At 49.2% G+C, this 15,644-nt stretch overlaps 1 protein-coding gene across 1 annotated transcript; it reads right to left on the bottom strand.

The window, feature by feature from the left end:
- Window positions 1-3,713: 3,713 nt before the first annotated feature.
- On the bottom strand, window positions 3,714-12,511 carry DLL1 (delta like canonical Notch ligand 1). The gene is made up of 11 exons (XM_067294731.1): window positions 11,631-12,511; window positions 11,106-11,420; window positions 10,841-10,901; window positions 10,310-10,567; window positions 7,818-7,878; window positions 7,214-7,344; window positions 6,904-7,073; window positions 6,528-6,744; window positions 4,990-5,782; window positions 4,759-4,873; window positions 3,714-4,336 (listed from the first exon to the last, which is right to left on the bottom strand). The coding sequence occupies exons 1-11, from the start codon at window positions 11,688-11,690 to the stop codon at window positions 4,331-4,333; spliced, it is 2,187 nt and encodes a 728-aa protein (XP_067150832.1). The 5' UTR covers window positions 11,691-12,511; the 3' UTR covers window positions 3,714-4,330.
- Window positions 12,512-15,644: the final 3,133 nt, after the last annotated feature.

Consider the following 15,644-nt stretch of genomic DNA (forward strand, 5'->3'; position numbering starts at 1 on the left):
CCTTTGGCAGCCTTTCTGGGTCATGGCCACTCAACTACATCCCGAACCACCCGCACATCACTGCACATGCATTTTTACTACTGCAGCTGCATCATTCCCCCCACCAGTTTGTCTCCTTGCTTGCCAGCATAGGGTTTACATATCCTCTCTAAAATGATGAATGTTTCAGTTGTGATTGGGGTCTTTATTCCATGCAAGCTCACCATAAAAATAGCTCGCCATCTCACAGACAAGCAATCTGACATGCAGAGATAGGACATAGCTTTACTTGCCTCGGAGAGTATTTTAACTTTCCCCATCACCACAGTATCCTCTCACAAGCACAAATGATATCCTCCCTCTTAGTGCAAGCAGGAGGCCCCATTTTTCTAAGACGCTGGAAAGATTAAGTGACACAGGTCCAAGGTTGTGCAGGAAGTCTGGAAGGCATACTGGAAATAGAGCGGGGCCCTCTGGAGTTCCACTGCAGTGCCTTGACCACAAGACCATCCTTCCTCTCCCAAGGTTACACATGAAATCTGTGGTGGAGCCAAGAATAGTACCCAAGGTTCCTGACGTCCAGGCTGTCCTCCCTCCCTGTGCACAAAATAAGCATAAATATCAATTTAAAGCAACTTATAAGCCTATGTGTTGCAATTAAACCTCAGGCGTGCTGTCTGAGCCCAAAACTTCCTATGTTTTGAAAGCTGTGACATACCTTATTTAAAAAGGTCACTTTCTCAAACAAGGCAGCTAATAGTTCCCTGTAGCAAACTCTTTCCTACTATCTCAGTGTCTTTAAGTTTCTAATTTGTCCTATTCACACCAACCCTGCTAAATATTTAGGTGGTGGATGCAGGGCCCCTAATGCCACCACTTGGCATAGAGGAGCAGCTTTACAGATAGGGGCTTAGCCTGAAGCCTGCCACCATCTGGAGGAGGGCACCAAATGAGGCTAAACATGCCCAAACCATCCCTCACTGCTGCCCAGCAGTCCTCAGGGGGACGAGCAGCCTAAACGAGGGCAGACCCAGCTGGTACTGCCACGAGATGTCACATCCCCCACCTGCTGGGGACACGCACAGCTTCCCCAGGGGAGCAGAGATGTGCTGTGTCAGGAAGGGCATGGTGCCATGTGTCCCTGCAGCTCATTGGAGTCTTTCCATTAATTTTAATGGGCTTTGGATCAGGCTCTGAATTCTCAGCTGTCCTGGCTAAATGGCCTCCTCGAGCTGGCTCTCCTCTCATTTTAGACCAAGGAGGCCTTTTGGAGACCCTGCTGACAGGGAGGTTCCTGCCACTTTTTGGCACAGGACCTTCCTTTCCTCCCACAAGCGTGGCTGCGGCTGGCAGCCCCTCACGGGGCCGACACAGGCAAGAGCCAACAAGTGCCTTTTGCTGCCTCTTACCACTGCATGCACTGTCTGTATGCCCTGCCTGTATGTGCCTCCTTCTCTCTCTCTCTCTCTCTCTCTCATGCAAATGCATGCATGACTTTGACCCACTGCTTGGATCATCTATTTTTTCCTAGAAAGGACCAGGTGCTAATGATGAGGAATGTAGATCCATTGCTCCCCGTTGCATACCACAACCTAGTCTGACCATGCAAGGCCCCTGTACATGTGTTCAGATTTGGGGGACTTAGAAATCCTGCCTGTGGCAATAGTCCCAATCCTGCTCATCATGGAAACTGAAAAAGCAGTTAAACTCATTTGTGTGGATATCATTTGAGATGGTACTTCAGAAAGACATGACATCCTTTTTGCCCATGGTGCATTTTCTTTCACTCACCAAACTCAGCACTTTTAGTAATTAGCACAGTAAGCAAGCTGAGGTTTCCAAAGGTGTATTATCTGCCTAAATTAGGCAGATGCTGATGTTATGCCCATTTGCAAGAGAAAGAAGCTGTATGTTTTGCTGGACCTTTACCTGACAGTATATTAAAGGAGCACTTGCTCTAGCACTGAAGACCTATTGTTATTACAGAGGCACTCAACTCATCAATGAGCTTTCATTTTTTATTGCTTTTTATATGGAAGTAGCACTAACAGGGCCCAGCTGAGACCGTGACACTGACTGTGCAAAGTGCAGTACGTAATAAGTGAACAATCCCACTCCAAAAAGCTTAGGAAGAAGAGGAAACAGAGACCGAGAGAAGTAAAGTGATTTGCCCAAGGTTAGAGAGCAAGTCTATGACAGAAACAGCAGTAAAACACAAAACCAACCAAGGCTCACTTGTATGTCTGATCTACGAGATTATGGTGCTCTGAACACCCTGCCACCATACACACTGTTGTGCCTGGGGTAATATATAATGCACTGGCTGAGATTACTGGCAGGTCATTATGTTACCACTCAGATTGGAAATGCTCTTCAGATCATCACTGACGGTCTGCTTTCTAGTACCTCATGTCACTCTCCTCATAAAAACCTTCCCTAAAAACACACCTTGGAATAAATATAAAGGGTTATACACTGTGGTATGGATTCATGTGAAGCATATCTGGTAAAGCTTCTAAGGACTGGCTCAGTGAGAAGGCTTTATAGACCGGTAAGTCCCTGGAGTCAAGGTTTGTTTTCTATTGATCTCACTATGAAGTAAAGTCCTTGTTGTTCACATATTTATGTACATTAAAATAAGGCAAATACATATATAATTTAGAGTTATAGATCACTAATTGCAATAATTGCTTGATTTTTTTCTGGTATCCCATTCTGTGCTTTTAGAATAGAATCTAACTCCACTGAAGTGAATGGCAGCAGAATATCTTCATCAGCTCCAAGAAGCTGCGGGAGCTGACCCACTATAAGCAGGATGGGTTCAGCTTTAATGAATCAGAAAGGAAATGTTTTTTTAGATTTTCTTTTTTTTTTTCCTTGCAGTGGAAAAACACTTTGCATGTTTCTGAAGGGACTCCATTAACTAATGCATGGGACAACTTGCGGGAGAGCTAGCTAGGGCAAACCAAATAGGGGAAATATTGCCTGAGCATTCAGGGCCAAGCCAAGGGATGGGACCACACACCACTCCGGCATGATGGCAGCAGGCACTAAGGGCAGAGTCAAAACCAAAGATACAACCAGTACTTTAGACAGGTGTCACAGTCAGGAGAGTTGTGGCATTCAATTAGCTCAGCATCACCCTTCCTGGGGAGGGAAGTGCCACCTCCAAACAGGTCTGAGAGGGCAGCTCACTTCCCATGGTTGGGCATAAAGGAGCCGAGGCCAGGTTGCCGTCTCTGGCATGCCCGGGGTGCCCCAAACTCCAGGCAAGTATTGGAGGTTGCAAGAAGTGAAGAGTTGTGTCACAACAGGCCCCATGTCTGCACTGAAATGGAGCACACTTGTACCGCTCTTTCTCAGGAAGTGACGCCATATCTGTTTATAGATACACAGTCCAACATGACTGAACAAACATTACTCAAGGTTTTGACAGAAATTCACTTCTGAGGTAAGAGTGAGCACAACCATGGGGTCAAAAGTTCAGAAAAGTAGGAAGGGAAAGGAGTAGTCCACATAATTTATTCTCCACTCTTTGTGATAGATCTCAGTCCCACCCCATTTCCCAGTCTGCCCACAGAAGCCTGCTAGATGCCTGGCCGCAAGGTTGAGTCCATTTGTCGTCGGTTATGGAATAAACATAGCACTTTGGTTATCATTAATAATATTTATTTTGGAAAAATATTTTAAAAATGAATTTCTTCATTAACAAAACAGTAAAAAAAAACCTCAAATAACATTTGCACAATATTCCATAAATACATTTATATACAAAAAATATAGTCACATAGACCCGAAGTGCCTTTGTACATATTTACCAAAAATTTTAAATTATAAAAAAAGAACATCACAAAATACTCAAGCTTTACAATTATCATGAAAATATTTTTACAGATTCAAAAAAATAACACACTTTTTCTCACCTAGTAAAAACACATTTTAGTATCAAAAAAGACAATAAAGGCAGTGTTTGTGTCTCTAATTCAAGAAAAGACTGGCTCATAAGAATCCAAAATATACACTTCAGGCAGTGCATGCTTCTTATGTAGTAAGTAAGTCCATTCATTTAAATATATATAGAAAAGCAACTGACCATAGTGCAATGATAAAATTCATAAAAGGCAGTGCAACAGTAATCCTTGAACACAGACCCTTGCCTAGTGTCCATCTTGTTTCTTTATTTTGCAGTCACTTTGCTAACTTCAGTAGAGAACCAGCTCAAGCCTGAATTTAGTTTCTCAGCAGCAGTCAGTGAAGGAATCTATCTCTCATTCCTCTTTCAGCAGCATTCATTGGGGTACGTCTCCTTTGAAATTGTTCTGAACAACAACTTTGCCATATCACTTCCGTTTTACACCTGTTCAGAGAACACAAGAGCAGAGACCAGAAGAGATTAACAGAAAGTAAAAATATGGCCGTAAGGCTCAAGAGGGCCAGGAGTCTATCTTCATGCCAGGCAAGAACAAACTCCATGTTAAGCATACTAAGGGGCAAGCCAGTAGATCACAACTGTACCATAATTGTATCCTTGTCTGCAAGAGTCACTGTACCTGTGACATCCACTGAAGCAAGTGGCTTGCATGACCAAACTTGTCTTAATAAAGCGCAAGTTTTTACAACCTCCACAACACAATAAACTCAAGAGGACCAGATTTCAAAGAGCTACGAATCAGTGTGAAATCATGAAAAACAGCTTAGCTGCCCTCACATGTGTTAGACAGGGATCATGCACATTACAGACTTTTCCCTGCTTTCACAACCACCAGGTGATACACTAACCTCAGTTGCTATGATGCACTCGTCTTTCTCTTCTGATATGACATACACCGACTGGTACTTTGTGTCCTTTGAAGTGGAATATACTGAATCTGGTCGTTTTCTTTCAGAAGTATCACTATTGAAGACAAAAACAGACAACACAAATCAGATGGCTGCTGCTAACGCTACCCACAAGACACATACACCTTTCAGAGTAAAGCTGCTCCCCCTGCACTTGGATACGAAGGATACCTCTTTAGTTGTACTGCACTTTTCTCCTCTGCCTCTGAATCATACGTTTCACACTTGGCTTCACATTTGCTGTGCTCCTCTTTAACAGAGTCCTCATTCTTGAGTTCATGCACCAAATTGTAATCCACTGATGGGTATCTAACTTTGTAGCCATTTTTATCGGAGTTATCACTGTGAAAGTCTACTTTCTTGTTTGTGTTTTTAATCTGAGTGGCACCAATGACACTTATGGAAATGTCCTTCTCACGCTGGCAGTTTGCCAGGTTGTTCATGGTCTCAGTTTCACTCCTACATGCATCAGGCTGGTGGTGCCTCTTTTGCATTTTGAGTCTGACGCAGACAACAACAGCAGCACACCCCAACAATAGCATCAGGACCAGAATAATCCCGGCACACACCGCGATCCAGGGGAACTGGGCGTTCTGGCCTTCTGTGTACTTCTCAGTGAAGTCAACAATTACTGGTCCCTGAGGCTGCTCGGGGAGCAAAAACTGGCAGTTGAGTCCGCCATACCCCCGGGCACACTCACACACGTAGCGGTTGTTTCTTTCGTGGCACGTCGCCCCATTGTGACAAGGGTTGTGTTCACATCTGCTCACTGGGGTACTGCAGTTCTTCCCGTTGTATCCCGGGGGGCAGGTGCAGGAATAGTCATTAATTCCATCCTGGCAGGTTCCTCCATTGACACACGGAAAGGAAGCACAGTCGTCCACGTTATCGTCACAGTGTCTTCCAGTAAAGCCAGCCTGGCACTGGCATATGTAAGAGTTCCCAAGATCAACACACTGGGCTCCTGCAACACATTAAATGGGACAAGCACTGAGTGGTGTACAGTCAGGCTGCCCAACCTCGGAGCTTCTGCTTCGAGCACCCAGTACACTCCGAGTGATGTTCTCCAGGTGATCATCACAACCAGCATTTGAGAAAACCTTTCTTTTTGAGAAAGGTTTCAATCTTTGCTAGGTCTGTTCCACCATAAAAAGTATGCCTTTTTTTTAAGGAAAATTTTTTGTAGTGATATTTGCTTTTCTTTCAGTATCCTATTAGCTTTTTGACATTTCACTCGGCTTGGACAGTAAAGCTAGTCCAGCTCAGTATCACATCACAGTCTCATGCTGCAGAGTTAGAGTGGCAATGAATGTGGAGGACCATACTAAGGAAAGTCTTCACTAGTTTTATCAAAACGAGATGATTGCTACCACTAGATTATAAGTAACAATAGTTAGGATTTGTAAGGTATTTCCCATCCACAGACCTCAAAGAGTTTTTATAAACCACTTGGAAGAAAGCCTCCACATGTTTATGCACGAGGCTTCAGGCCAAGTGACCTGGCCACAGTCACCCCTTAAGAAAATGTTATTTGTAGCAGTGAGTCATATCATGCCATCACTTTTTAAGTACAGTTCCTCCACCAAGTCAACTATTGACGTGACACAGGCCATGATTTATAACTGGGTCTTAATGTGAACTCCAAATCAGAAGCCTAAGTAACTGGACAGTCTCCTTTTAAAAAGTCACCTTAGCACGTTTGGCCTTACCATTAGCACAAGGGCTGGAACTGCAGTAATCAATTTTCTTTTCACAATTGAACCCAGAATAACCTAGTGGGCAGCGGCAGCTGTATCCCCCATCAGGGTTGTCGGTGCATTTCCCACCATTGAAGCATGGTCCGTCAGCACAAGTCATTGCACTCAGTTCACAGTTTTTACCATAGAAGCCCGGTGGGCAGGTACAGGAATAGCTGTTCTCGAGATCCTGTTGGGAAGAAAACAGATTTTTTGTTTGTTTGTTTGTTTGCTTGAAAAGTTTAACTGAAGTTGCCACAAAACCCAAAAAAAGGATTTTGGAAAATCAGTGAAACTGACATTTCCTCCTCCTTCAGGGTTTCACATGGCACAAGCAACTCAAACTTACAGTGCAGCTTCCACCGTTCTTGCAAGGGTTGGCATCACATTCATTGATTTCAATCTCACAGTTGGAACCTGTGTATCCAGGTCGGCAAGAACAAGTGTAGCTCCCCTGCCCGGTGTTGGTGCATGTGGCACCATTTTTGCATGGCTTGTGGTGGGTGCAGTAGTTAAGGTCTGTAAAAGATTTTTTTGAAAAGAGAGATCCATCAGGACACTTGCTACTTTACAAGGCTAGCATAGCGCAGATGAGCTGCAAATAGCTGCTTGTTTTCTGAGTTCTAAAACACACGCTCATGCAAGGGCTGAGCACTTACCCTGGTTACAGAAAAGGCCACCCCAGCCTTCCTGGCAGTTGCACTGCCATGGTTGCTGACAGGTACCATGAAGGCAGCCTGGGTATCGGATGCACTCATCACAATATCGCCCCTGCCAACCCACTCTGCATCTGAAAAAAAAACAGCCAACAACAAAGTCTCGTCAGATTTAGACTTCTCACAGTTGGAAACCCTATCGCAAACTCTGCAAACACACTGATGCCAGGGATGAAGTTTCCTAAAAGCCTTCAGTGATCCTTCATGTGAGAAAGTCACCGAGTCCAACTGTAGCATCAGTTTTCATCAGCCCCAGCTATTTCTTCCACTTCCTTAGATAGAGCCATGGTTCCAGGTAGTTAATTTGTTTACTCTAGCAACAAACAGCTAACCCTTACACATAGTACTGTAAACTCATTAGGTGAATATTAATGGCACTGATGTTTGACTTGTAGATTAATACTTTGATCTGGCATTACCTGGATTTCTCAAATTACCATCTAATATGAAGAAAGGCACTTAAACTGACCCTCAAATGACCAATGGCTTATTTAACACCAGAGCATCAACATTAAAGAAGGGAGCAGAAGGGGAGCAGAAAACTTACTTGCATTCCCCAGGTTTGTCGCAAAAACCGTGTTGCTCGTCACATCCAGGCAAACAAATTGCTGTGAACAAATCGAGCAGGGAGAGATATAAGAGCCAGGGCCAAACACCTCCCTTCTAAAAGCACAATTCTGAGAGCACCTTGTGGGCAGGGAGTGAGACTCTTTTACCAGGGCCAGGCAGTTAACAGCAGCTGAGTTAATCTCCAAAGTCTGCAGGAGTATTGATCTTGCCTAGTAACCGGGCACTTTACTTATCGCCAGGGATGAGCATTCTTCTTAATACAGTTGCACACAGACAAAAGAGGGCTCACAATTGCTCCCTTCCCCACAGCCCCTCACCCCCCTTCCCTTCCCAGTGAGGGTCAGAAGTCCTTTTTTCCAATTCTATGCACACAGCTCCACCTCTTAATATCCCCCGAAAGTGTGTGTGTAGATAAGAGTGGACAGCTGGTGTGCAGGGTGCCAGTGCAAGACAGCTGCTCTATTGTCTATTCTCTCCCAGCAGCTGCCCCACTGCAACAATACCCCCAGCCCCGGAGCCAATGGGGCTGCGGCCGGCTCCCGCGCAGCCTATCCCTGCCCACGGCTAATCTATGGCACGCGCGTGATTTCGCTGCAAAAACTTTTTTTCTTATTCAAACAAATAAGTCTAAAGTTCTTCCTCCCTCCTTCCCCCCTTTTCGCTCTCCCCCCCCACCTCCCCGCCCCACTCTGAAAAGGGGCGGGTGGGTACAGACACGGTAAAGAGGTAAGCGGGCCAGCAGGAGGGAGGATGAGAGAAGGAAAAAAGGGACTTCTGCTCATTACTCTGCCCGGTTATGGAACTCATTAAGCAGGCACTGCAAAGTTTTAATTCAACAAAGCCAGCCGGAGACAATGGCATGCCAGGGGAAGGGGAAAAAAAAAAGAAAGAAAGAATCAGCGCTGATAATCAGATCACCTCAAAGTTAGAAAGAATGGAGCTGAGGGCAAGTAGACAGGAAGCAATCTGGGACTGGGAACTCTGCTTGCTAACAGGAAAATATTCTTTTTGCATGCACACACAAACACATCTCTATCGCCTAGAAGGTCTGTGCTGTTATAAACTGTTTTTCTAAGGCAGAAGGAAGAGTGAACAGCATACATAACAAGTCAGGAAAGATGGAAAATGTTCTGCTTTGCTATGGGAAGAGCAGCAGTGCACAGGCATCCAAAAGTGCTGACAGCCCTGAAAGAGCTCATTATCAAAATGCTTCCTTTTTCCCCACCCCTTGACACAATTGGGATAGGCACTTTTGATCATGGGAAAGGTTGTAGTTCCTATTTAAAACACTGTCAAAGGAAGTGCAAGCCTCTTTGCCTGCTGTTTATTGTGCAACATTGTACCATGAACTGTTAAAAGCATCTCAGCAGTCACTAACAGTGTGAATAATCAATCTGGGCCTGTTTGACAGCAGCCTGTCTGTGACCACAGCGTAGGTGGGTTTTAAAAACAAAAACAAAAATCAGAGAGGTTGCTTTTCAGATTGCAACAGTTTTCTCCCTGCCTCCCCGGCCCTTTGATGATGGGAGAGCAGCACTCACATGGTGGGTAAGTCATCTGCCAGGCAACTTCAGATGTGTGTATACACACAAACAGAGAATGCCACCACATGCTACAGTAGGATCTCTGTGTGTGTGTTTGTACGCGCATTGCTATGTATCTACAAGGGGTGATGATCTTGTACAAAACTGGATGTATCTGACATCTCGGACTACCTTATCTGTTATCTGCTCACTATTCCATCTTTTCCTGCTGTATCAACACACCACGCTCCCAAACAGCTTCAAGCTCAGGTTTACTCTAAAATTCACATCCCTTGCTACTTTATTAGTAGTAATCATCAAGGCAACGTCACAGAAGTGAGATGGGGCAGAAAGTGAACGCTTCTGTGGTTTCAGGTGCAAGAGTAGATGTCAGTGGCAGGTTTATGAGTACCCCAAATTAGAAACATACAATCTACTGCCCAGAGAGAATATCTTGGATCTCCCAATACTTGTTTCAATACAAGATAGCATGACATCAGACCATAACAAGCTCGCCATTCGGACGGATGCATGGATGTTGCCAAAGCCTAGCTTCCTTTCCTGAAGACATGTACCCCTCAGTTCATTATATTGTTGCACCATGGTGGGAGGGATGAGGAAAGGTATAAGAACTAGATCTGATATATGTTAATACAAAGCAGCTCTTGAACATTTTGCTATCGTTTGATGATTACAGCAAAGAAATGAGAGTGTAACACTGACACTGTCATTTTATTAGCTTGAGATGGGGCTGTTAAATTTCTACAGTAACTCTGAGGACCTCCTGACCCCCACACCAGTAAGGCCCGTATGCAGCACCAGACCTCCACGTACCCTAACCCAGTCCCCCCTCTCTTGTAGGGGCTCATGTCAGAGCAACACCTCCCAGCAAGCTCCATGGGCACAGCTGAAACGGTGCCTGGGGAGACAAGAAGGTGACACTCACACTCAGTGCAGTACTGGCCTTTCCAGCCCGGGTTGCAGACTTTCTCGCCACGCTCCCCGCAGGTGAAGTGACCAAAGGCATCGTCCCGGGGGCGGCAGAAGACGGAGCAGCCTTCTCCGTAGTAGTGCTCGTCGCACACGAAGCGGTAGGAGTACTTGAGGTCGGTGCGGCCACTGCTGTGCAGGTCCTGGGACCACTCTTCACCCACAGCCAAGTGCCTCTGTGTGGCCAGGCGGCTGATGAGGCGCTCAGGGTTTTCTGCAAGGAGATGGAGAAGCATGATTAGGGGACCCGCAGTGGGCAGTGGCAGAGGAAGACGCTCAAGGGGGAGTCTGTGGTGGGAGGGGAACTGCAGAGGCAGGATTGCTAGGGCCGTGTGCCAACAGGTTGGCCTCTTCCCATGGTCTCCTGAGAAGGAGCAGGGATGGAGACAGGGAGTGCGCCGCACAACGCAGAAGGAGGGACAAAGTGGGATGGCAGGGCGGCAGGGCCGGGGTTACTCTGGGAAAGGGTCCGTTTCAGGACAGTTACCTGTGGTGAGGTCGTCCGGCGAGTCGGTGTGCAGCGCTTCGATGATGAGTGAGAAGGTGCCCTGAGGAGAGAAGAAGCAGAGGGTGCCCGCCGGCGGGCCGTGAGCGCCAGCAGGGGCAGGGGGCAGCGCCGCCGGCCCCCCCCCGGGCCGCCCTGCCGGGGGCAGCCCCCGACCCGGCCCGGCCCGGCCCGGCCCGGCCCGCGAAGCCCCCAGCGGGTCTGCTGGCCGGGGCCCGGCCGCCCCCGCCCGCCGCCCCCCACTTACGGGCCAGGTGAAGCCGAAGGGGAAGCGGATGGGGTTGCTGAAGGCGGCCGGGTCGGCGCCGCCCGCGCCGTCGGGGACGCTGAAAGAGTTGGCGCCGAGGACGGGGGTGATGGCGCTGCCGTAGGTGCAGGGCGGCTCGGGGGACACGCTGGCCTGGTAGTGCTTGAGGCACACGCGGAAGAAGGTCTTGCAGTCGCACTGCTGCAGCCCGGCGCCGCCGGGGCCGCTCCCGCGGCAGCAGTTGCGGTTGCTCAGCAGCCCCTTCTTATTGACAAACTCCTGCAGCTTCAGCTCGAAGACCCCGGAACCGCCGACCTGCAAGAGGGCAGGGGTCGGGGCGAACACCCCGGCGGCCGTCAGCCCCGCGAAGCAGCCCCGCTCCCCCGGCCCCCCCACCCCGCTCCTCCCCGCTCCACCGGGCCACCTATAGGCCCTCTGCACCTCCCTAGGGCCGGTGCATGCTCATATACACGTGGGGGACCCCTACACGTCTCTGCGGCCCCGGGGGAGCCCCCAGGTACTCACCTGGCAGCGGCACAGCAGCACCGAGAGGAAGGCGAGCGTCAGCAGGAACCGGCCTCCCATTTTGGAGGGGCAGGCTCTGGTGCCCTCGCTTGCCTCCCCCTTGTCTCTCTTTCGAGGGGAAAGGGGAAAGTGTCTCTCGGGGGAAGGAAAAAATGTAAGCGGCCAAAGCCGCTTGTCCCAGCAGAGCTGGAAGAGTTAGTGTCACGGTTTCCTTCTTTCAGGAGTGTCTCTGATTTTTTTTTCCCCCGTCGATGTCTCTAGGTGCAGCCTCTCGGTGACTGACAGCTCTTTTGAATGGCAAAAGAAAAAGAAAAAAAAAAAGGTTAAGATTATCTGCTAAACTCTTTTTCTTTCCCAATCCACGGTGATCCTCCTTTTCGCCAGCAAAAATAAAAATAAAAACAACTTAATTCCCAACAGAGGCAGAGAAAAGGCTTCCCAAGGAAGATTAAAAATCAGCGATCTGGAAATCCCTGCAGACGAAGCGGCGGACGAGGCGGCGGCGGCGGCGATAATTCCCGGTGCGGTGAGATGCGGGGAGCGGCTCTGCGCGGCTCCGCGCGGCTCCGCACGCCCTGCGCACGTCGGGGCTGGTAGGTGTCAAACGGCAGCAGCGGCTTGCAGGTCACGTTGGAGCCTCGATCCCCTTTTCTTTAATTTTTTTTTTTTTTTTTTTTTTTTTTTTGCAAAAGAAGCGCAGCTCTCTGTCGTCGCTGTGGGCTTACTTTTGTTTTTAGAGGAATCCCAGCCAACAAAAATAAGCTCGTGTCTCAATAGCCGCGCACTGAGCGTGTCCGGGTGTGCTCCTACGGGGGGGCTGCGCTGCGCCGTGCCGTGCCTCGGCGGCTCTCTCCGAGTGTGAAGCGCTAAGGATCTGCCTCTCCTCGGGCGCCTGCCTCCCTTATATCCCGCCGGCCGCCTGCATGCCTGATGAGATGCAAATGAGCAGCCCCCCAATCTGGCTGGAGCTGTCACAAAGGAGCCACTTTTCCAAACCCTCCTCTCAATGGATCGCCAAATGGTCAGTGAGCTGTAAAATGTGCAACCCTCCTCCCCCTCCCCTCCGCGCTCACACAACGTGCTCATTTACATTCCTGCAAATTTGGTAACCGCAAGCATCCCCCTTCTGCTCCGGGGAGAGGGTAACAATCCCTCTGCCCCGGAGAGAGGCAGCGCAACACGCTCCGGCGAGAAACCAGCCCCGGCGGCTGCGAGCTGTGATAACCTCTCGAAACGTGCAAAGTACCGCCGTGCCCCCAAAAAGTAACTTGGTGATCGCGACCATTTCCAAGGGGCTTCTGCAGCTTTAAAGGGACGGGGGTGGGGGCGAGTCGGCTCGCCACAACAAGGGAAAGTTGATCCCTTTAAATTCACACCATATTTCCCCTGGCGTGACCGGGATGACGGCGGGGGGGGGGGGGGCGGGGGGCGGGGGGGCGGTCACGGATGAATTTGTGCGAACCGAGCCCGCGGCTTGCTTTTCCTTTGGCTCCGCTCACAGCACCGGCACGGTCCGGCCGGCGGAGGCGAGCGGGGTCCCGGGGTGCCGGCTGCGCCCTGGCTCCCGCTGGGGCCGGGGCCGGGGCGGTGCGCGGGCGGCCGCGCCCGCGGAGGATCACTCGCGCACCCGCCTCTGCCCGGCAGCGAAGAGCTAGCCGCTCCGCCCGGGTCCTACATCCCTGTATGATTATTATCATCATCACCAACAACCTCTCCCTCTCTCTCTCTCTTTTTTTTTTTTCCTCCTTCAGCTTAGTAAAAAGTGAGTTTGGTGTGTGTCGTTCGCGTGGCTGTCATTAAGGCCGTTTGTTATTGTGTGAGGGCTGAATCAGTTAGCTCTTTGTGCTCTCAGCTGTATGGTAATGTAGACAGCACCTGCTCCCTGCACAATGCGAGGGAGAGAAAGAGCTCCCCTCGGCGCACGCTACTGCCTCTACAACAATGTCCGCACATTTTTTAAAGAAATCCCTTCCAGCACTTCCCCCCTCCGTAAAAAAAAAGAAAAAAACTTTACACCAACCGTCACCTTATTTTTTCACATATCCATCAGACACTAGAACTTTTGTTTTGATCTTAAAAACATGGAAAGGAGTTTACTGGTATGGTGGAAGAGGGGTAAGAGAAGATTACCGTTTGGGCAGTTTCTTAACGATGGATGGAAGTGGAGGATAAAAGTTTTTGGGCGACTCTGTCATGTCACTCGAAGCAGGGTTTTCCACTTTGTTCGGGCCCTCTGTTAAACACCTTCGGTAGGCGCAGGCGGATTCATTAGGATGCAAGGTGTAACTGTCTCTGTAAATGTCATTTTAATTGTAACAGCTCATTTCAGCACAGATTAAGCTTGTGTGCGAAAGGAGAGGATTTGGCTACAATAACCTCACTGTAGGTATGCCGTATTAAAAGCCTTATTATGGCGACTTTATTGGGTTGAAACGTGCATTTGCATGGCAAAATGTGACTTTCATTGAAGCAGATGTCTTGATCACAAATTATCTTACAATGCACTGAAAAAAATCTTAAAGACTTCTTAAAGTAAAAGCATTGGGTAATACCAATTAAAAGAAAATCACTAATGAGTTCATTCAGCCCAGCTCCTCTTGGCTGTTACAGGACTGTAGCTGTGCACGTCCATTTACTGGGGGGTTGTGACAGCCACCCCAAACCTAGGCAGGTACCCTTGGCGCTTAAATAAGCAGGCAGACTTTTGCAACATTTCACCGCTCTGCGTGCGTGGCCTTTAAATATAATTTTGGTCGAACGAGAGCTCTATATTCGGGTATCCCTCTCTTCCTCTCCCTCCTCCCCCCCCCCCGGCCCCCATTCGCCGACCTCGATGCTTAAGCAAAAGCTCAAATGCGCAGGAATGTTTGTTTTTACCCCAGAGTTATGTCTGGGCAAACCCAGGAGCCGCGATGCCTGCCCGGGGGAGGCCTGGCCCGGCGAGCGGAGGCGCAGATCCGCCCCCGCGCTGCCGCGCCTCTCAACCAGGGGGCCTGTGGGCGCGTTAACCAGCGCACCGCACAGCAACGCCGGCTTTAATTGTAAATTGCTTTTGCCACCTAGCGTCAATATCTCTTCAAGTGGCTTGCCGCTGCTTCGGAAACTTTGCTGCGGCGTTATCCCCAGGACAGAGAGGGAGAGGGGGGAAAATAACCACTTCGTATAGAGTTTACCAAGGAAGTGGGGCGGGGGGGGGCGGGCAATGTCTGTATTGAAATTTGGGGGTCGCCCGTCGGTGGAGGTGAGAAGTGATATATCACCACGGATCTTTTAATCTGCGTGAGAGAGAAACTTGGTCCATTAGCATCCTCTTGCTTAAAAAAATGGAAATAAAAAGTTACACGCACGAGGGCTTTAACCTTGGGGGGAGGGGGGGAGGACCCGAAAAAACTTGCCCCAAATCCTTAACAACCCCCCTTCGGTACCGAGTATTTGTTAAATTGACGTGGCACAGATTTCTCGATTACCGCTGCCGAGCGTGACTGAAAGGCGCCGTGAGAGCCGGCAGGATCCTGCCCACGGCGCTCATTCTTCTCCGGCTTAATTTATGCCACGCGATTCTGTATTGGGGAAATCAAGCAGAAAGCTCCTTTTTCTGCTTTTTTCCCCCCTCTCCCTCTCTCTTTCAGATGCTGGGCTAACGGGGAGACTGTTTAACTTAAGTGTTTCTATAGGAGGCTGTTGTAGTTTAACTCCTGCCCACCAGTAGCTGAGGCGAACAAAGGAGGGACTCGAGGTCTAACTATTCATCCATTCTCTGCACTTTAATTTTCATTGATTTTGAAGACAAGGGGAGCCCTTAGGGATTCTCGCTGAAGGGGGATGACACGCCTTTAGACGCGATCAGCCCCCTAGCCAGCCATCTGCTCCTAACCAAATGGCGCTTTTTCGCTCCCAACCGCGTGTCTCCGCACCGCGCTCGCCCGCGGCCCCCTGCGGCCCCCCGCGCCGCGCCGCCCTCGCGGTGTTAACCGCGCCCGCGCACCGCCGCGGGCCGCGAGCTGCGCTCCCGGC

This window comes from Apteryx mantelli, chromosome 3, assembly GCF_036417845.1.
Source record: "Apteryx mantelli isolate bAptMan1 chromosome 3, bAptMan1.hap1, whole genome shotgun sequence".
Taxonomy (NCBI): Eukaryota; Metazoa; Chordata; class Aves; order Apterygiformes; family Apterygidae; genus Apteryx; species Apteryx mantelli.